At 39.3% G+C, this 23,468-nt stretch overlaps 1 protein-coding gene across 1 annotated transcript; it reads left to right on the plus strand.

Annotated features, from left to right (window-relative positions):
* The first annotated feature begins 20 nt into the window (after window positions 1-20).
* CDNF (cerebral dopamine neurotrophic factor) lies at window positions 21-20,009 on the plus strand. Its single transcript, XM_016134396.2, has 4 exons — window positions 21-203; window positions 12,433-12,560; window positions 13,601-13,742; window positions 18,569-20,009. Exons 1-4 carry the CDS (start codon window positions 89-91, stop codon window positions 18,745-18,747), a joined length of 564 nt encoding a protein of 187 aa, XP_015989882.2. The 5' UTR covers window positions 21-88; the 3' UTR covers window positions 18,748-20,009.
* Window positions 20,010-23,468: the final 3,459 nt, after the last annotated feature.

The raw sequence follows: 23,468 nt of genomic DNA on the forward strand, positions 1-23,468 counted from the left end.
GTGCTGTGTCCTGTAGCAGCCCCTGGCGATAGCAGTTTGGCTGGCGGTGGGCGCCGGTGGCGGAAGATTTTGGTGCTGCTGGCTCAGTATGTGGTGCACGAGCCCAGCCGTTATGGTGGTCATTTGCGCTGGGCTTTGGGTCTTTAACCCGGTGCGGACGCAGGGCCAGGAGGCCGGGGGGCAGCCGGGGGCGGACTGTGAAGGTGAGCGGTGTGAGACCTGCTTGCATGGCGGCGGCACCGTGCTGCAGCGCAGCTGTTGTCGGCTTTGGCTTCTCCCGGCCCTAACTATAAATACCATTTCACTCGGAAGACGCGGGCCCTGTCCCTAGTCCGATTTCGTTCGCCCGAGCCTAGTTTTAGCGGGGCCCGGTGACACCTTTAGGCCGCTTCCTAGTCTTGCTGTGATTGTTAAACTGCCATGTCAAAGCATGGCGCCAAATTGATTTTGCTGCTCCTAACCAGCGAGATTTGCCTCTCCTTGCACAGGAGATGTCTTTCAAGTTCAAATTCGTTTGTAACTCCCAAAAGGAAAATAAAACATGACACGTTGCCTGTAATTGAGTTGAGGTGGCTTAGATCACAGGACATGACTAACGTGTTAGGACTTTACAGGGAAAAGTTGCTTTACGGAGGAGTACAGTAACTCCTTAGAGGAGGAACACAGAAAACGATTCCTTTTCTGTTCACAGAATCTTAGGTGGAATTGCAATCAGAACACGTGCTTTCCGGGTCTGTGGCTGACGTATCTGGTTCTCGCAAAATCAGCCCGATAACACCACCAGAGGGCTGTTATCAACAAAGAACATGATTAGCTGTGCTAGCTCCAACCTCCTGTGCTTTACTTAACAGGAAACTAGGTTTATAGTATATGTTGAATGAATGGATGAGTGTAGTCTGTAGTATAACTAAACAAAGTTTTAAGAATCAAAGTCCAGTTTTCTACCAGCCTTGGAATATTTTAACTTTTCTCTAGAAATTAAAAAGATCTACATGTTATTTTTTTAAACTTCATATATATTTGTTTAGCTAAATTATGATTTTGTTTAAAGATCACTTAGAATTATGTCCTAAAAACACTTCAGAAGAGCCAGAGCATCTGGATTAATTAAAGTTATGCCATCTTTCCTGAATTTATTACAGCATGTTGTAATTATTAACTGAATGTCCGACTAACCTGGGTGTATATTTCCTTTGTTAGATAAAAAGCTGTAGAATCACAGAGAAGAAAATACTAGTTTAAGAACAGGAAAGACTAGACTCTAGATCTGGCTTTATTACTGCTCACGAGCCTTTATTATTTGTCACGATTTCCCTCAAGGTATACGATTAAAATGCAATATTACACATACTTTAGGGCAAAGGTCAAAAACTGATAGTCCATGAGCCGCCTAAGACCTACTGAAATAATAAGTTCACAAAGTATTTTGAAAAACATTTAAATAAATCAGCTACTTTTTAAAATCGGAAGACTTAGTATTTAAAAATTCAGATCTCTGCCTTTTCTTGAAATACCAGGTCACCTGTCAAGACTAGCATATATATCTTTGAAGTGGGAATTGGTTATGGCTTCCTTTTAGAAAGGACCCATGTTCTCTGGGTTTTTGTTTCTGTTTTTCCTGCACTCGGATTTCTTTACGCATTCATTTTACTTGCCTGGCCCCTGCAAATATTTAAGTTGCTGAGCCCTGCTCTAGATCATTTGAGGTTCACTGAAAAAAAAAAAAAAAAAAATATATATATATATATATTTCTGGATCGGTTTAAAAGGACTGTTATTATAGGATTATTAAAAAACTTTTTACTTTGAAATAATTATAGGTTTGCTTATGGGACAATTTTTAAACAAAAAAGCCACATCATAAATAAAAGGAGTATGGTGTTCCGGTTATAGAAATAAACACATGCCAGGAACCTTAAATTACTAATTTGTTAGGCAATTTTTGGTGAGATTATTCTCTTCATGTAAACCGTAGGAATAAATTTCCATTCTTATCTTGACCTCTCGTTGGCGTGGGAACCACTGACTTCTTTCTCTTTCAGAAACTTCTTTCTCATAATGGTGTTGATACTGCTTTTTTTTTTTTTTTTTTTTTTTTTGCCTTTGCTTCCTGTCTTTGCCCACTTGTTCATGACATCTTTCTGGTTCTCTGCCCTCCTCTTTTCTCAGTCTACACACACTCCTGTGCAATCAGAAGTGACCTGTCTATACTCTGATGAATTCCAAACGTTTATATCTAAACTACCTCCTTTCTAGAGTCCCGTACCTGCATCCAATTGACTATTGAACATTCTCACTAAGATACTTACACCTCAAACTCAGCAGAGTCACAAACCAAAGTCATCAACTCCTCCCTTCTCGGTTCCCCAAACCTATTATGCTTATGGTGTGACTACCGGGTCAACTAGACCAGACTTCTCTTTCTCCCTGATCCCCTGTCCCCATCTGTCACTGTGCCCGTTGACTCCAACTTCTGGGCCACTCCTCTCTCCTTCCCCAGCTCCACAGCCTTGTTGCAACCCTCCACCATTTTTACCGTCCTTACCACAACAGCATCTTCCTGCTCCCTTTCTTCCTCCTCTCCGGTCCCCTGGCATTGTTATCATGTAAATCCCTTAGTTAATATCTTTCAAGGGTCCCACTTTCTCCCAGGTAGGTGCCCCCCAACCCCGTGTTTTCCCAGAGGATCTCTTGCAGTTCTCATAGTGTTTAGTGATTGTTTTGGTCTCCTCCATGAGTGTACTCCTTGGAAGTCAAGACTTTCTCTCACCATATCTCCAGTGGCTACCACAGTGTGAAGCATATGGTAGGCACTAAATTTTGTTGAATGTATGCATGTATGTTGCAACAAAAGTATTAATGAGTCAAAAGTATGTTTAAAAGGCTAGGTTAGAATTCCCAACTCTCATCATGCAGGTAATATTTGGCAGAGCAACAGTTGAGGTCTAGAAATCATGAAAGTGCATTGTGGGAATAGTGTACGCGGTAGAGGCATTGGAACACTGGGTTTCTTAGGTAGGAAGATGAGAATTCGAGTCACTGGGAGACTTTAATGACAGTTTCCGCTGACTTGTAGACTTGATCACCATGGCAGGTGTCTCCTTTGTATACTTAATATATTTGCTAATTAAACTTAGCAAACTCATATTGGCAATGTCTCCTTTTTCACATTCTTTCAGTAGCATTTAACAGCTGATCGGTTAGTCCCTCCTTTTAACACTTTCTTTTGACTTGTCTTCTGGGAATACACTCACTCTTCATTCTCACCCGACCTCACTGTCTGTTCCTTTCAGTCTTTTTCTGGTTCCTTCTCATATTCCCAATTGCTAAACAATGGAGTTTCACAAGAGTGAGACCTGGGACCATGTATGTCTCTTCTCTCTCTCTCTTTATCCTCTGGTCTCATCTCTTACCATTTGATTATTGACGACTTACATATTTATGTCTGTAGACCTCACCCCTGAACTCCAGATTTATGTGTCCAGCTGCTTCTCACTGTTTCCAGTTGGTTGTTGTGTTAGGGTTCTCCAGAGAAAAGAGAACCAATAGGAGAGAGAAACTCAAAAAAAAAAAAAAAAAAAAAAAAAGAAGAAGAAGATAGATAGATACATAGGAATCAGCTCACCTTTATAGAGGCTGAAAAGTCCAAAAATTGCAGTGGGGGCTCCAGGTTGGAGACTCCAGGAGAGCGGACGGTGCTGGTGAGGTCTGCAGGTAGTCTCCTGGAGAGTCCCCTAGCACTTGGGGAGGCCAGTTGTTGTTCTATTTGAGACTTCAATCGATGGAATGAGGCTTATCCCCATTATGGAGGGCAATTTGCTTTATTCGAAGTTCACTAAATGTTAATCTTATTCAAAAACCCCCTCCAAGTGGACACATAAAATTAATCATCACAGATATTTAGAGGTATCTCAAATGTCACATGTCTAGACTGAATTCCTGCTTATCTCCACAAACTCACTCCTCCTGTAGTCTTCCCAGTTTAGCAAATGGTGACTCCACTCTTCCAGTTTCTTACTTAGGTCACGATCCTTGGAGTCTTCCTTGAGACAAGCTCTCTCTCAATCTCTCTCTCTCTCTTCCCCCTCCTTCCCCTCTCTTTCTCATCTATCTCTCTAGCTCTATCTCTATCTTCCTCTCTCTCCAACGTGCAACATCCAATCCATGGAGCAAATCCTTTTGATCCTTCCATCAAAATGTGTCCACTATCCAACACTTCTGATTGCCTCCAATGCTACTATTTTGGTCCAAGACACACAGCTATTCTCAGAACCACCAAACCAGTTTCCTGCATCCATTCTTGCTCCTCTGCCATCTTTTCTCCAGAGAGCCTCCCAGGGTAACCTTTAAAAATAATGTCAGATGCCTGCTCTTCTTTACTCAACCCTGTAATGGCGCCCCTTCTCAGAGTAAGCCCCAAAGTCCTTAGCACGGCCTCAAGGCCCTGGCTGACCTGGCATGCCGCTGCCTGTTGGGCCCCATTTTCTCCGGTCCTCCCTCTTGCTCACTCTGCTTCCATCACACGGGCCCTCTTCCTGTTCTTGGACCCACCAAGGACATGTCTACATTAGAGTCTGCACTTGTTCTTCCCTTTGCCTGGAGAGCTTTCCCCAAACGGTCCACCTACATTGTCCTCTCACTTCCTTAAGGTTTCTGCTCAAATGTTACTTTATTCATCCAAGAGGTCTTCCCTGAACCCCCATGGGGAATACTATGGTCACCTTGTCACCCTCTATCCCCCTTACCATGTCAATTTTTCTTCATTGCCACAAAGTGCTTTTATTTGATCACTAGAATATAATCCTTGAGGTAAGGACTTCGTTTTCTTCATTGCTGAATCTCAGGAACCTAGAGTACTGTCTGGCACTTCCTGATTGCTCAAAAAACATATTTAGCATTGTGTTTCTATTAAATAGCATTAAATATGACTTCAAACTCTGAAAGAAACATGGCTGGCCCTCCAGCTGAAAGCATTAAAAATAATGGATGCAATAAAATGTAAAAATTATCAAAAGTGTAAGTCAGTCAAGCATACCCAGAGGGCAAAAACAGAATGAAAGTGGGAATCAAAAAGGGTTAAAGAAGCCCAGAGGCTGACTTTTGCTTGGGGACATTTGCTACCTAGGGATCTGCGTGGCTTTGGTAAAAGGAAGAGAATACAGACAAAGCCCAGGTCTCTCCCGAGTTAGGAGTGTAATGCTAAACCCTGCCCCCCTTGATTAATTCTGAACCTCAAAGAGCTGGACCTTTATTATAAAAGGTGAACTGGAAATAGGCACCACTCTACCACCATCTTTATAGACCAAAAGGAATTATATTAGTTGAACTTTTTTACTAACTAAAAGGGAAAACAAAAATGTCTCCAGATAATTCATAATCACGAGCTAACTCACATATGGGCGGAAGCCCAGATTCACATTACGTGGATGGTTCAAAGCATCTCAAACTGAGAATTTAGTTTAAAGGGATTTTAAGTGGGCAGCGGCAAATGCCAGCCTTACCTACAGCAATCCACCTTCCACCACAGCTGAAGTATTCCCACAGCTGAAGTTCTAAGAAATAAAGCTCACATTCAAAAAGTGACAGACTCCTGGGGAAGAGGGGCACTGTAAGTGACGGCCAGCTGAGGCGAGGGACAGAAGCAGCGCACCTGAAAAGGCTTCAGGTATGGGAATTATCAGGCACAGAATATAAAATGTTTATCAGGATTAAAGAAATAAAGGAAGAGATTGAAGATATGAATAAAGGGCAGGAGGCGATTAATAAAAGTCCAACCGTATTTGGAAAAGAACCAAATAAACTACGAGTAGAAATTACTGGGATTAATAATAGATTAAAAAACTGAGAAAAGAATTAGTGAGGTAGAAGACTAAAGGAATTATCAAGAAGGAATCGCTGAGAGATTAAGAGAGAAAAAATGGGAAAGAAAGATAAAAGGTACGATGAGGATAAAGAAAGAAATTCCAACAAAGGTGAACTGGCTTCCGGAAGGGGAGGAGCATAGAGCACAGGAGATGATGGCTCACTTTTCTAAACTGATGAAAATCACCAATCCACAGACTGGGAAGACAGATATGCTCCAAACAGTCTAAATAAAAATGTCTGATTAATATCCAATCACATCGAAAGGGAACTAGAGAACACAAAGGAAGAAATTAATCTGAAACGCAGCCAGAGGAAAAAGGACTGGTGACCTTCGAAGGAATGGCAATTAGACTGACAGATGATTAACAATGAAAAGCCCAAGGTCACACGAGGCCAGGATTTAGAACCAGGGAGGTTGACATCAGAGCCCAGGCTCTGCCTTCTGAGGGTGGTGCTGGGAACTGATTTATTTAGGGCACCAGGAAAAATAAAACTGAAACAACGAGGTGGCATATAAATTATTCAGTAAGTTCTGGCGATTCTTAAAGTCTTAATTCATTGTAACGTAGACTAGGCACTTACACAACAGTTCTCCCTACTCCTAGTGCCAGCCGCTAATCTGTCCTTTCTCTTTTCTTCTCTAAAATCAAGATGGAACAGATAATAGGGGACTGACTTTAATTCGAGAAGGTATGAGTGGAACTGTTGAAAACAACGTTTCCAGCCTAACCGATAGTTTAATAATTGCACAAACCCGATTTTCAACATTTTATTATCATTTCAGAAAAGTTGTAGCGCTTTTCCTGCAGGTGGCATTGTTATAGTTTTCAAATATTGCTTTCTGCTTTTGGGTTCTGGCTAATCACTGCTTAATTGAAGCGTGATTTTACTTAAAATTTTTAATTCGATTTTATTAACATTGTCAACTACTTTATTGAGCATGTTGGGGATTTTTGTGATGGGCAAAGAAATGAGTTTTTGAAATAAATTGGAAAATATTTCAAACATATAGAAAAATATTTATATAATCTATATACATAGTATCTATATTAAATCTTAATGTTTTGCTGTATTTGCTACCATTCTATCCCCTCCCCCCCAAAAAAATTAGCTGCAGCTAAGTCTTGCTCTTTTTTTCTTATCTTTCCCACCCTTTTCAGGGGAAATTTCTGAAGGTAATGGGTGCTTCTCATGCATTTTTAAAGAACTTTTACTATAAATGCATATATCCACAAATAATCTATATTTTTTCTGATCTTAGATGTATATAAATTGTACACTGAACATATTTATTTTGCAGCTTTTTTCACTCAGTGTTATTTGGGCACTTATGCACACTGATGACTATAAACATAGTTCACCGTTTTTAATTCTCCTCTAGAATTCCAGCATATAGATGAATACAGTTTATGTGTCTATTCTCCCTTTCCGGGACAGTTAGGTTTTTACCACTTTTATATCCGTTTAAACCATGCTGCTCTGAATATTTTATACACGTGTCTTCGAGCACATACGTGATGATTTCTTCAGGTCACAGAATGAGAATCATTGGGTCACGGAGTGTGTGCGTTTTCAATTTTACTTTTTCTACCGGACCGTATTTTTCTTATGAATATGCAAGAGTTCACTTATTCAGCTAAAAAAAAACATATTTAACATGTAACCTTGGTGCTCAGCTGGGGACAGAGCAGTGTGACTAAAGTGGGAGAGGTGACAGAAGCTGAGGTCTTGAGGCAGTGCAGAGCCAGGCCACCCGGGGACTTGCAGGACATTGTAAACACTTTGGACTATACTCTGAAGGCTTTGAGCAGATGAAGTAGCATGACCTGACTTTCATGTTAAAAGAATCATGCTGGTCAGAATTTTAGAAATCTAGTGGGTCAGATTATAGCAATTCTCTTGCCAAGCAGTACTATAAATACAGGTAAAAATATAAAAATATCATAAAAGAATCAAAGAGCTGACAAGACGGAAAGATTGACTAGGACGAAATGGAAGGAGAAGCAGCAATTCTGCGAGATAAACTGAGATTACAGTCATTTTGCCCTGAGGACATCAGCCGGTAAGCGTGAAGGTAAACTTTGGTGTGAGGGGTACAGAAGTCCAGGGGCGACACTTGTTTTATGTAGTGAGTCTGTCTATTAGAAGACCCTTCTCTGTTAATCTGAGATTCCCAAAGGGCCTCAGAGCAAGGCTGCACAAGCAGTAAGTCTAAATATCTTTACCCATACAGGATTATAATGAAATTTTCCTTGACACTGACCAAGGTAGATGAAAGAAAAAAACAAAAAATAAACAATCATCATCATCAACAACAACAAAACGTCTCTGAGAGATTATAATTACAACTTTGGATTTTTCCTCATTTGGATTTGCAGCCAAAAATCACATCAAACTTCATAGTATCAATTTAATTTAAAGCAGTCTGGGGATACTAGCCCCTAGACCTGATAAATACAAACACAAATCCTTTATGGAAATAAGGCATCTTCATCTTAGGTCTTGAATAACCTCCACAAATATCTTTCAAGGATTATGAGCATCATGCAATACAAAATAACCAAGCACCAAAGAAACAAGGCCCATGAGCAAGCATCAATAGAAAGAACAAAAAAATAGAAACATGATGATTTTAGATATTGGAATTATCACAGATAATAAAACACAGATGATAAAACAGTTATGTTCGGTGTGTTTATATTATATATATATGTGTGTGTGTGTGTAAATTATGTCTATGTATATGAAAGACAACTTGAAAATATCTGCAGTATATAGGAAACTGTAAAAATTGATCTAGCATATTTGAAAAATAACTAAAGAGAACTTCTATAAATAAAAAATAATCAAAATTTAAAATCCAACAAATGGATTTAATTGTAGATATAGAGAGCTGACAATGGGGTGGGTGAACTAGGACTTTACTTCTCAAAGTGTGGTCTTCATGCCCACAGAATTGGTAACTCTCAGTAGCTTGTTGGAAATACAGAATCTCAAGTCCCACTCCAGACCTACAAATTAAAATCTGAACATTAGCACATCTCTAGATAATCAACATGCATATTAAAGTTGATCAGGATGGGGCTAGAGATTCTTCATTTCTGACAAACTCCCAGGTGGTGTTGGACCAAGAACGGCAAACTGAATACCAAGGAACTAGAAGGTAGGTCAGAAGAATGATCTATGATGCAGCACAGACTAACAAAAGAATGGAAAATAAGGAAGAGAGATTAAGGGACATGAGAACAGAATGAGAAAATCCAGAACATGTTTAATTGGAGTTCTGGAAAAAGGGAAGACAGACAATGTTGCAGAAGTAACGTTTGAAGAGATGCTAGTTGAGAATTCGTCAAAACTGAAGAAAGACACCAACCCACAAATTCAGGAGGTCCAGTGATAGACAAAACCCCCCAACTCCTTGGTATCATGGTGGAACAACAGAACACTGAAGAAAAAAGTTAAATACGCTAGAGGAAAAAAAAAATCCATGACAGATTAATAACTGACTTCTCAATGACAATGGAAGACTGAAGCAGATGAAATGGAATCTTTAATATGATCAAAGAAAACAACTGCCAGTAAAGAATAAAAAAAAATATTTTCAAACAAAAAAAAGGATGAAAAAAACAAAAACGTTCCTTTGACAATTTCCTCTTCTGTTATATCTTTCTGGAACTCATATTTAGGTATTTGGCTTCCTGAATTTCTGAAGTGTTATTACTCATTTTGCTTTTTGGTTTATTTTCTGGGGATTTTTTCAATCTTATCTCCTAAATAAATTTTGTATAAGATTTTTTCTTTAATTTTAGCTATTATATTTTCAATTATTGAGAATTTTTGTCTTTTGGTTGTTTGAATAGTGTTTATATTTGATTTATCAATTTTTTCCTTGCTAGAAACTTGTCTATTTTTACCAGATATTGGTTTTATTGATCTTTATTTTTTCTACTTAATCAACTCTTTCTTTTATTATTTAATATATTCTATAGTCTTTTGGTTTACTAAATAGTTATACTTTTTAAAACTTCTTGAGTTGAATGCTTACTCATTAATTTTTCATTTATTTTCTTTTGAAAGGTACACATTTAATGTTATGAATTTCCTTCTAAGTACTGCCTTAAATGCATTCCTTAGGTTTTCTATATAGTATTTTTATAGGAATTAAGTACTAAAAATTGCACATTTCCATTACTACTTCCTTGAACCATGTATGACTTAGAAGTGTGTATTTGAAAATTTCTGTGCATATTGAGGGCAGATACTGGATTAATCATGTTATTTTTTGTTATCAGTTTCTAATTGCATTTATGGAATGTGGTCTGTTTGATACAGGTTTTTGGGTACTTTTTTACTTACTTTTTGGCTTAATACATGGCAGATTTATGTAAATATTCCATATTTTCTTGAAAACATTATGAATTCTCTAATTTGGAGGAAAAGGGTTCCATATATGTTATTAGGTAAACTTTGTGAATGGTGGTGTTCAAATGTTTAATGCCCATATTAGCTTTAGGTCAGTTTGAGCAAATAATTGCTGAGGGAGTATTACACCATCTATTAGGATTATAAATTTGTCAATTTCTTATTATAAATCTGTCAGTATTTTCTATATTATCAGGCTATGTTGAGTATACTAGTTTAAAATCATTTCATATTTCTGGTAAATGGTCCATTTTATAATTAGTAGTGGTTTTTGTTATTCCTATTAAAGCTTTAGATATAAACCAGATTTTAGATCGCATTTTCCTGGCATATCTTTTTATTTTTAAGTCTCTTCATTTTTTTCCCCTCTTCCATAGCCTCATACTTTTTATGTGACTCATAAGCAGCACACTGTTGGATTTTTAATAGTTCCAATCTGAAAAATCCTTTGTATAATTACAAGTTTAATACATATGCACATTGTAATTAATGGTATGTTTGGATTCTATTTCTCCCAGTTAATTTTGTGAGTTTTTTAAAAAAAATTTATTGTGCTTTTCCTTTGTTTTTTTTTTTTTTCTTTCCTGACTTCTTGTGGACTGATAATGTTCTAAAAGTTCCTCCCCTCTGATTTAGAAGTCATCTATTTATATTTTTTAGTTATTACTCTTACATTTTTAATATGCTTAATTGGATAAAAATTAATATGACTTAACAATAATGTTTTACTATCCTCCTCCAGGATGATAAAGGATCCTGAGAAGTTTAACTTGAATTCTCCTTTATTCCTCATCCTAAGTGTTATTAGGTTTTACTGTAATTAGGTTTTACCTATGTTTATATCCCTACATATTCATTATTATTGTTTATATAGTTAAATCATTATTTCTGTTTTTCTTCCACTTGCCATTTTCTTTTCTTATCATTAATTCTTACAACTTGATCCTTCTTTCTAGATTTTGGCTCCTTTTTCCTGAAGTACATCCTTTAGTAGTTCTCCTATAGTGCTTCATACATAGAAAGTGCTCAATAAATGTTTATTCATTGCATAAATTACTCAAACTACTTTAGGAGTCCAGTTTGTGCACTTACAGCTCTTGCCTCATTTGCCAGACAGGTAGATAAGACACCTGACTACTGGGGCCTGGAGGACAGAGCTCATTACCTCATTTTGGTTAATACCATGTTGGATTGTGGACACATTTTGAAGGATAGTGAGAACCGAGGGCCTGAGACCTCTCCAATTTTCCTTACTACGCTTCCCCAGAAGTCTCTGTCTAACATCAGAGCTATCGTTTTTCAGCATAAGCTTCGGCCTCTGTTTCCTTCTTGGCTTGCTTGGGGCAGACATTTGCCTCATTTCAGAAAGCAGCTTGGGAAATCGGCATCCTCCTCCTACTACAGAGTAACCAAACAGAGGAGTGTGGGCCCAGAGTCAGACCCCCTGGGATCTAATTCCCTCTCTACCACTTGTTGGGCAAGTTAATTGGCCTCTCTTTGACTCAGTTTCTTCATCCGTAAAATGAGGATAGTAATGTATCTACATCATGGATATATGATTTGTTCTGCGCCTTGAATGAGTTAATGCACGGAAGGAGCTTTGAACAGCGCCAGCACCTGTACGTACCCAATGCATGCCAGCTCCGGCTCCGGGGTTGTTGCTGCGCATGCCTCTTCTGAGCTCTGCCTCTACACCGGCTCTGGACACTGGGATCAAAGATGACCGTTCAAATTGGGGTTTCACTTCAGGCCCCTGATGATGGTACACAGACACATGCGGATTACCAAGGGGCTTCATTCAGAACACACATTCAGGGTTTTTCTCTGTGCTTTAAAATAAGATGTCTCAAGCATTATCTCCTATAGAAAGCTGTGTTTTCTTCAAATTTTCTTAGCCAAAATTTGTGGGAATGTTCTCATTTCAGGTGGGACTTGGTTCCGAAGATTGATTCAATAAACTCATATTAGTGAATGTCCAATAGTAAGCTAATAGCTACAGATCCCAAACTATTCTTACTAATAATTTTAATCCATTGTCACGACGCACTGAATCCTACTTACTTTTTATTTGGTGACTGGGACATATACTTAGGTGTGGTAGTGGTTATCTTGTACATAAATATCTAATTTTTTTGTTCCTTCTAGTATGTGAAGAATTCTTGAACAGATTCTACAACTCCTTGAGAGCCAGAGGGGTTGACTTTTCTCCGGACACCATAGAAAAAGAATTGATCAGCTTTTGCTTGGGTGTCAAAGGAAAAGAAAACCGCCTGGTACAGTAAATTTTCACCTTTCATTCTCCCTCGTGCTTGAAGGAAACTGCTCATACTTTCCTCTCTCGTCTTGGACTGAATGTTCTCCTGCGTAGATGCCTGCCTCAAGCATGATCACTATAGGAAGCAAGCAGAGATTGATCATTCAGTGAATTGCAGTCATATGAATTTTCATCTTGAATAGATGTTTCATTTTGCTTTCTGAATGAATCACAACCAATTCCACATCTTTCTAAATGAAGTTATACAATCGAATTCCTAATGAGAATTTACTATCCTGAATTAAGAGGGTAGACTTTCTGTTTCTTAACAAGACAGTTAATTAAACCTATCAAAATATTTTATATCATTATTTACATATAAACAATGAAGTCTTTATATTTTCTTGCAATGGTGTTTACACATTTTTCCTGGGTATGCACAGATGACTTTTTTTTCTTTCAATATACTGTTTTACATCACTAAAGACAATCTTAGGCTAATTCATTTTGCCTAAAATTGTTATGTTTCACTTGTCAGTTAAATCTGCATTGTTGACAGCTCACCACTGATACACTGTAAAACTCTCAGCATTTGTTTGTGCCATTACATGTTATATTTTAAAATATAAAATGCTTAAGTCAAAGGCATTAAGCATGATGAATAAGGGCATGGACTCTAGAGCTGAAATGCTAAATTTTTGAATTCGGTCTCTTCTACTTGCTGAGTGAGTGAACTTTGGTTGGCTTAGGTGTAAAATGGGGAAAATAATAGCACTTATTGCAGCAGATTGTTGTGGGAAATAAATCGATACCTATAAAGCCCTGAGAGCAGCTCTTGGCAAGTCTTGGAGCATCATGTGAATTGTAGGGCACTTCTAATTAGGGTGATCACGAGAATGGGGTCATTTGTTTTCTGGTGTCTTAGTCAACACGGGTTAAAATTTAATAGCTGGGCCATGAAAACTAGGTTAACCTCTTTCTCACTACTCAAAGCCATATTTCTTGCTTTTTTTTTTTTTTTAGTTTCTGGGCCACTAAATTCCCTTCATTCTCCTTCAGTGCTATTATTTAGGAGCAACAAAAGACGCAGCCACGAAAATCCTAAGTGAGGTCACTCGCCCGATGAGTGCGCACATGCCTGCGGTGAAGATTTGCGAGAAGCTCAAGAAGATGGACAGCCAAATCTGTGAACTGAAATACGGTATAATGGAGTCAAATCTCTTTTCCCCAAAATGTCCAAAGCATTGCCAATTCTCGAAAGAGACTATGTTTCTAAAAAGTCAGTTAGAAGGAAAGAAATTCTTCACTCACCATAGGTTCCTGGGCTGCTGGATGGTGCCTAGTGACACTTGAGCTTCCTTGGGAGAAGAGAAATGAATACTGTTACAATCAACTTTAGGTGAAACTGTCAACCCAAATAGCAAAGTTAAACTCTTAAATCCCCCAAGGCAATGTCAACAATGTTTGTTAAGAAAAAAACCCCCAATATCAAGGGAACAATTTAGCTCTTGGTAGCCTACTAAGACAAAGGTAGCATCTATTTAAAGGTGATGTAAGGACTTGGAAGTTTTAAATGTGACTATCTTTATTCTTAGATTTGTCTGTCATTCCGCCAACTTTAAATTTTAGGTTATTCACATCAAATCAGGTTTTGCCTAATGAAATAGCCTTATTTCTGGTGCCTAAAATAGAGAGCAAGGAAAGGAAGATGTCCTATTTAAAGCATTATCCTCAGCCTTATACAGTTCACAATGTAAATCTATTCTTATACCAAGGATTTCTATCTGGGCCAGCCTTTTGGGTATATTGAATCGGTGTGATAAATGGCTGGGGGATTCCTCCCTTAGCCTGAGCACCTGAAATCCCACCAGCAGAGGCCCATTTCTTTTGTTAAATCATCGTTTTATGTTACATACCCAGTATGGTATTGAAACTACTTAATTAGAACGCAGCTCTGAATTATCTTAGCTGTGTTTTCAATCACAGCTGTAGAATATGGCTATGCACCATAGCTACTTAGCTGGCTTTAGAAGAGGTTTAAGGCCGGATGATACCAAAGGCAAGCTGTTTCTCAATTTGCCGAAGGCGGGCCCTAACTTCCAGGGTGTGATTATGGGGCGGGCATCACTTTTTATAGGCTTCCAAGTAGTAAAGTATAGGTAGGAATATAAACAACATTCTCAAAAGGGAAAAACCGGTGCTGATTCTCTTATCCAACAGATTTATTTTGAATACCTGTCACTATGTGCAAGAGCTCTTACAGTGTTCCTTGAATAAGAGAAAAATAAATCAGATATTGTGGAGAAGAAATGAATAGTTACTAATGATTTGGCAACGACGGCCACTAGAGGCCCCTGGGGAGCCACGAACTAGCTTCAATTTTGGTATCGATGTTTTCCTTGTAGTTTTAGGATGTCACAGAGGTTCCCCCCCTTTTAAAATTAATGCCAGAGGCCAATTTCTCTAGAACAACTCACAGAAACTACGGACACGTGCAAGAAAGTATTTTTCCCATCCAACCAGTTACCTTGACTAGACCAGTAGTCCTAATTTCTTCTCCCCAGTTTATTGTTGGCAGGAAAACTGTGACTGAACAGGGGCCTTTGAGCTGTGAGTTATTAATGATTTGGGCTTCAGAAACTTCTACTTTTAAAGGTCTTCTGTCAAGTCTGCCATGAAATTAACAAACAAAGTAAGTGTGGAGTTAGATTATGGTTTCAATTAGGAAGGCGTCATTCGGTTTTTGACCTGAAAGAATATTTTCTTGCTCTGTATTTTAAAAGGATGAAGATCACTATAAAAATTTTAAGGGTTCTCTGGAGAATGGAATGTAGCTGACCCTCCAAATAAAAACAAAAGGCTTTAAAATCCAACCTTTATTTTTTTTCCCCAGATTTACTGAGATATAATTGACATAAAATGTTGTGTAAATTTAAGGTGTACAACATGTTGACTTGATACCCTTCTGCACTGCGAAATGAATACCACGGTAATGTTAGATAACATCTCCATCATGTCACATAATCGGCGTTTCCTTTTTGTGAGGGCATTTCGGATCTACTCTTTTAGCATCTTTCAAGTATATAATGTAATATAATTAACCATAGTCATCATGCTGTATATTAGATCCCCAGAATTTGTTCTTCTGATAAAAAAGTTTGTACCCTTTCACCAGCATCTCCTGTTTTGCAAACCCCCAAACCCAGGGAACCACCATTCTGCTGTTTCTATGAGTTCGGCTTTTTCAAATTGCACACATAAGCGACATCATGCAGTCTTTCTTGGCTTATTTCGCTTTGCATAATGCCCTCGAGGTCCATCCATGCTGTTGTAAATGGCAATATTTCCTTCTTTCTTGTGGCTGAATAATATTTCATTGTGTATATGTGTACACCATATCTTCTTTATCCATTCGTCTGTTGATGGACACTTAGGTTGTTTCCATATCTTGGCTGTTGTGAATAATGCTGCAATGAACATCTCTTTGATGTCTCATTTCCATTTCCTGTGGATACATACTCAGAAGTAGGATTGCTGGATCATATGGTATTTCTATTTTTAATTTTTAAGGAACCTCCATATTATTTTCCATAGTGGCTGCACCAATTTACATTCCCACCAAAAGTGCACAAGGGTTCCCTTTTCTTCACATCATCTCCAAATCTCATTTCTTGTGTTTTTCATGACAGCCACTCTAAAAGGTCTGAGGTAGTGTCTCATGGTAGTTTTGATTTGCTTTTTCCTGATGATTTGTGATGTTGAGCACTTTTTCAAGTACCTGTTGGCCAATTACATGTTTTCTTTGGAAAAATGTCTATTCAGATCCTCTGCCCACTTTTAAATCAGATTACTTGTTTTTTCTTTTTCTTTTTTTTTTTTGCTATCAATTTGTATGAGTTCTTTATATTTTTTGGATGTTAACTCCTTATTAGATATACGATTTGGAACTGTTGTCTCCCATTCCATAAGCTGCCCTTCATTGTGTTTGGCTTCGACTGCTGTGCAGAACCTTTTTGGTTTGATGTAGCCCCACTTAGTAATTTTTGCTTTTGTTGCTTGTGCTTTTCGTGTCATATCCGAAAAAAATCATCGCCAAGACCAATGTCAAAGAGCTTTTCCTTATGTTTTCTTCTAGCATTTTTATGGTTCAGGATATTATGTTTAACTCTTTAATACGCTTCAAGTTAATTTCTGTGAGCGGTAGAAGACAGGGGTCCATTCTTCCGCATGGGGTCATCCAGTTTTCTGAACACCATTTATTGCTGAGACTATTCTTTCCCCGTTGAGTATTCTTAGCTCCTTTGTCAAATATTAGTTGACAGTATACGAGAGGGTTTGTTTCTGGGCTCTCGTTTCTGTTCCATTGGCCTATGCATCTGCTTTTACGCACACTGTTTTCATCACTTTAGCTTTGTAGTGTAGTTGGAAAGCAAGAAGTGTGAGGCTTCCAGCTTTGTTCTTTCTCAGGATTGCTTTGGCTACTTGGGGTCCTCTGTGTTTCCACGCAAATTGGAATTGTTTTTCCTATTTTTGTGAAAAATGCCATTGAAATTTTGATAATGAATTACCTTGAATCTACAGATGGCTTGGGGTATTACAGACACATTAACAATTTTAATTCTTCCAATCCATGAACACAGGACATCTTTCCGTTTTTGTCTTCTTCAATCTTTCATTAAAGTTTTGTAGTTTTCGGTGTACAGATCTTTTACCTCCTTGGTTAAATTTACTCCTAAGTATAAAACACTTTAAAAAAATTTTTTTACTTTATTATTAGTTTCAAGTATACAGTACCTTGGTTAGACATTTACATAGCTTATAAAACAGTCTGCCTAATCGCTCTTCCTCTCTTCTGGCTTTCCACCTGGCTGTTACATTAATGTCAACTGCATTCTCTGTGCTTAAAACACAATTTTTAAATCAGAGAACACTTACTGAAATCTTTGATAAATCACTTGACAGGTCATCAATCACAGGTTGTTAAGAGGGTTTTAAATGCTGCATTCCATTATGCAGGGGAGAAAAGGAAAGGGCTCTTCAAGAGAAGTCAAGCCGAAAAAGTCCTGGGCTGCCACCCATCATTTAATAAGTCAACTGAAATTTTGGATTCACGTTCAAGCACACTCCTGGTCATGGGGGATGTGGAAGAAGACTTTCCTTGGAAAGAAGAAAATTGCCCTCTCTGACAGGGATGAGCTTCAATTTTCTCCCCCTGTTTTTGGGCTTGACAATAGAGAAGAAGCTGAGTTCTTGACATTCTCAGCAGATAATCTGTACACAGGGAAACAACAGTCTTTCTATAGGAGTTTGATGTTGGTGACAAGTATTACTGGGAAGGTTAGGAGCCAGATTGGGTGGCACTAAAGCACTAACATTAGAGAAGTAAGTATATCCCAAAGGACTGTAAGTACATGCGGTGATAATGTACCAATCCCAGTGAGGGTGGTGGGGAGGGGGGCTAGGTGAGTTTAAGCAGAGGTCCAAAACAAATAAGGATCAATGAGGATGCTCCTAACATTACTCATGTGTTTGGGTTTCTTTATGTTTCTATTTAAAAACTCAGTGGTGCTTTGAATATGAACGCTCATCTGTTTTACTGTAGCTATATCTTTATATAAAAGACGAACCATAATTTTCGAGTTAATTACAGCTCTCAGTCGGCCACTCACAAGGCCATCCCAATGCATTGCCTATTATTGATTCCCTACTTCACACCTAAGGGACTGCAATCAGGATGTGGTGCTGTTCATTTTAGTACTGATGACCTTGAGAAGCCATGGAGTGGTAGCAAATACCACAAAGCCACAGAGGCCCCTATTCTGAAGCAAATATAATTCCACAGAGAGGACGTCTGATAGAACACGACTTCTCCCAATAGCTTAGGTTTCCATGGAAATCAGAAGTATGCTCCACTTTGGACCATAGGGTAGTTGACGCCAAGATAAGGAACACCACTTGCCTTTCTAAATGTTTCAGAGTTGTGTTTTTTTTTTAAAAAAAATTGTGCTCTTCCCTTTTTTCTTTTAGAAAGGAAACTGGACTTGGCATCCGTGGACCTGTGGAAGATGAAGGTGGTGGAGTTGAAACAGATCCTGGACGTCTGGGGAGAAGAATGCAGGGCCTGTGCAGAGAAAGCCGACCTCGTGAATTTGATCAAAGAACTGGCGCCCAAGTACGCAGCGACACACCCCAGAACAGAACTCTGACCCCCAGACGCCGGGCATGTGGGCTGAGATTAGAGACAACGTGACTCTCTGGGATACCAGCACGTCAGTGAGGAGGAACCGGGAATTGCACTGCAAACTTTTTGTTTTGATGTTACCCCTCGGAACTGGTGGCTTGGATTTATAAGCAAAACCGATCGTGTTAGTAGTAGCTTACAGTTGAGTGCGCCAAAACCTAAAAGTGCCTTTCTCATAATTTTCACATAAGGATTATGTAAATTAATACATTGAGGCTACCTCCTAGAATTGGGGAGAGTGAACTCCTGAAAAATTGGATTAAATTGATTCTGAGAAGGAAGAGGGTGCTCAAAAGACCCTCTGTGTGCACGAATATTTAATTAAATATGTCGGATTAGGACAAAAGGAACAATGTTTAGCTTATGTAACTCCCAGCTTCAACTCAAAATAACAACCTGACGTAATGAAAAGTTTTTTAAAAAGTAAACCCCATATTTTCAACTGCAAATCACTCTACTTTCTAGCTCTCTTGGGTATCCGAAATGGGAGGGCAGGAAGTACTACTTAAAATTAGTGTTTCCATAAGAAGAAAATCTATTTAAAACCTATTAAACCTACTTAAAGAAAGTAGATCAAGAGTCCATGCAAGTGCAGCCAGCGTTTCAGCAAACTGCGCTGACCCTGCACAGTGAAGTGGCCCACGCCCATGGGCTTTTGCATGGCTTCTTGTCACACACTGGACGAGCTTTGGATAGAGGGTTAGCCCTATTAAGGACACCTGCAGGCAACATGGAGTCTTATGGTTCTTAGCGCTACGTTATCAGCTTTAGAGTGTAAAATCATCTGTGGCTCCATTTCCTGGCTGCATACGAACAAGATCCCACTGAGGCAGCGGCCGCCCCTGTGTGCGGGCGGAAGTGGGGAAGGGCTGCAGAACAGCGCGCGGGCGCTTCCGGGGCGACGGAAGGTCTGACGCCTACGTGGTGGCTACACGCGGGAATAGGATTGTCGGACTCACCCAGCAGTACGAGGGACCTGGGCATTTTATTGTATGCAAATCAAAGTACTACCGTAGAAAAAATATTTGAAAATTAACTAAAATTAGTTGATTCAAAACATCTTCATTTAAAGAATTGCATTGGGAGTCCTTTTGGGGAGTGGAGGAGAAATTTTCCAGACCGAAAGTATAATTTTCAGTTTTAAATGCTGCATCGGTAAACACATTTTTTAGTTGGACAGTTGGGATATATCCAAACTTGTCAGAGAATTGATTCGTGGTTAGTAACTTAAAAACGAGAATAAGAAAGCTTTGGTGTAATACATGGCTGAAAAGGTTATCGTTTTGGACTGTCAGCTTGATCATTATGTGTAAAGCACCCTACTTTATTATGAATGATATCTTTAAAATGGCCAAATTTAGGTTTTTTACTTTTTATAAACTTATATTTATTTTTCTTTTGTGCATTTTGACCCTACTGAGAAAGTCGTCATTTGAGACTAGTACGTTTGTTGTCTGAGCTCAAAATCGGGGCGTATTTCTCAGTGTCATTTTTTTTCAGGGTATAGATTTAGGTAATAAGAACACTGCCCAGCAGGCCATTCAGATCCATGATATTAGCCTGGTTTTTCAGCGGGCATTTACTCTAAGTCAGAGCTACACAAACTTTTCAAACTGTGCATACAAAACACCCGAGATATTGCTAAACTTATGAATCAGTAGGCCTGGGAGGGGCCTGAGCCTCTACATTTCTAAGGCCCCTGGTGATGCCCATGCTGCTCCTCCATAGACCACACACTGAGTTGTAAGGGCCTGAGTCATGATCCTGTGACTGATTTAATTTTGTCTTCTGCCAGGCTCAATCAGTTAAGTCTATGATAGAGCTGAATATAACAATAATGACCAAAACACAAATGAACAACAATGAACTCACTAGAGTTGATTCTTTCATGTAAAGGAAGTCCAGAGGCAGCTAGTCCAGGGTAAACATGGCAGTTCCAGAGTTATTAGGGATTTGGCTCTTATCTTTTGGCTTCACATCCTGGTGGTGGGTCCCATTCTTCACCGAGGTCCGAGGTGGCTGCAGGAACTCTGTTCCAGAGGGAGAAGGCATGAGAAGACCTACCTCTAAACTGAGCCAGCCTCCTTAGGGCAGCCTTCCCTGTTCCCCTCCTAAGTCCTTCCACCCTCACACTCACCCCTGAGTCCATGTCCCACTCAACACTCTGCCTATATAAGTTCTGCTGACCAGAACTTAATCACGTGCCAAAACCTAGCTGCGAGGGAGTCTGGGAAATACTATCCTTTGGTTGAGTTCATTGCTGCCCAAATAAAACTGGGATTTTTTTTTTTTTCAGAGAGGAAGAAGGTTGAAATAGTTTTTGGCCACAAGCCACCTCTGCCACACTTTTTTGCATAAACTTTTCCTTCCCTTGAATTTTAGTTATAATTTCTGGTTATCTTACCCTAAATAACTCTTCCCCTTCCTTGCTATTTACTTCCTTCATAAATGCCTACAGTTATGTCTTTTTCTTCTTTTTTGGTTTAATAAGAAGTAACTATATTTTTTAATTTTATTTTAATTTTGAATCGCTTCCTCTCTCATTGTGTGCATGCATGCATTTGTGTGTGTCTGTTTACTCAAAATTCAAAAGCATACATGACTTAGAGAGACAGTCCTACAGAAGTGACAAAACTCTGGGCTAAAAACTTTCATTTAAATAGTATTGGTCTGGGGCAGGCATTATTCTCGATCTACTCTAGATTTCAAAAATCACGCGAGATCTTGCTAAAATTACTCTAAGCAGATGGTCTACTTTCATTCCTAAATACTCATGGGAGACTAAGTATAACATTTAGAGCACAACTTAAAAGTTGTAGTTCTTTATTTGAGTATGGGTATCTGTAATCGACATTCCACTGAAGTGTTCAATTTAGAACTAGCTTGGCCTATAGAACAAGAAGAATGTTTGACTATCAGATCCCTAAAAAACAGCAGAGCATTCTGGGATTCAGAGGCCCTATCCATGGATTTGGGCAGGTCTTGGTAAGTGTCTTTTCTAAGCAGATATCTGAGTTTTTATCCTTCGAGTCTCAACCAGAAGAAATGATGGGCAGGCGCCCGTTCTTTCACAGTGTGTTTGAAATAAAACAATTCCGCCAAGAGAGACAGAGGAAAGGGAATGGGTAGGATGCATTATTAAGTTTTATGTTTGTGTTTGGTTTGCTTTTCCCTGACAAAAACTTTGAGGATTTAGGATTGTGTGGGCACCCCTGGTGGTGAAACCTGAAAACTCACCAGGATTTAAATTAAAACTTGAATGTGTGAGACTGATAAATTAAAAATGTAAATGTGAGCATCAGCAGAAGTAAGGTCGTTAGCCGTCAGTGCAGGGGATCCGTTGTAGGGCAGCATTTCTTCCAGCTTTTCCTGTGCTCCCCCTGTGCGGCTGCCTTGGTGCTCTCCGTACACCCGATTCCCTCCCAGGGGCGCTAGTTTACTCATGTGCTGTCTGGTTCTTCCAAAGTTTGGTGGCTGGCCTGGCCAGGTAACACCCCTGGTCTGGCACGCCGTGCGTTTTCTGTGAATGTGTATCTGCTTATTAAGGGGCTGTGGCTTAACTGTTTATACTGTGTCAGAGATGAATTAACCAGCATTTAGGACAAAAGAGGGAAGAAAAAAGAACACATAACGACCTATAATACAGGCCCTCAAGCCATTACCAAATACTTGGAGCTAAATATTCTTGGAATTAATCTATTTTTTTTCAGATCCTGTAAAGACAGTATGGTACATAAACAAGTCATAATGTCCTGGGAGCTCGGGGCAGCTCCCTGTAGCAGCCTCCCAGAAACCCAGATCAGGTTTTGTCACCAGGAGAAGTCCAGCCAGGTTTTGCTTGTCAAGCAAATTACAAAAATCAAAAAATGAAAAACAAAAAACAATCCCCTCCCCTCGCCCCCCACTTATTCTCAGACCTTTTTGGACTTCTGAATCTTGGATGAGAGATTGTGGCACTGTAATTCTGTAGTTATGATCATTAATTTAGACTTTGGGTCTTCTATGATGAAACCTCTACCTCCCCTGGACTAGCCTCCCTTAGACAGAACTTCTTTCTCCTGGAAAGGTGATGCAAAGCTCTGGGGCGGGGGAAGGGAGTGGGGGAGGGGATCGGAAACTGAGGACTCCAGGTGCCTGGCTTCTTTCTCTGGCCTCACGCCTTCCCAGGGCACGGTGCAGGCTAAGCCTTAAACACTCACGGAGGAACCTGCTCGGTGCAGGCTAAGCCTTAAACACCCACGGAGGAACCTGCTCGCCATGCTGTCTTCCTTCCGAACAGGTAGGTCGGTTGTGGTGACACTTCTCTCTCTCTGGACTGAAAGTCTGTTCAGACTCTGCAACCAATTGCCCGATAGCTGCAGCATTTACAGAAGCCGTTGTTTACAGGGCTCTTGCCTTTTCTCCTTTTGAATTTTTTAAAACCTATTTTGGAAAGAACAGATCAAATGTTGGCGCCTTCGTGATGGAGCCGTTACAAATACGTTCTGAGGGCTGTGCAGTTTCTAGCAGGCAGTGAATTTGCTCGCCTGCTAGATATCATCTAAGTGAGTGTGTTCACCCCAGGAATTCAGGTGTCCCCTCATTTACCAGTCTTCCACTGTCAGCCAAATATTTACTTCTCATATATCTCTATGCTCCCTCAGTCCTAAATTATAAGTTCCTTGTTTCTTTCAGAATGAGTCCAGA

The sequence above is a fragment of the Rousettus aegyptiacus genome, unplaced genomic scaffold (genome assembly GCF_014176215.1).
Source record: "Rousettus aegyptiacus isolate mRouAeg1 unplaced genomic scaffold, mRouAeg1.p scaffold_m13_p_10, whole genome shotgun sequence".
In the NCBI taxonomy this organism is placed as follows: Eukaryota; Metazoa; Chordata; class Mammalia; order Chiroptera; family Pteropodidae; genus Rousettus; species Rousettus aegyptiacus.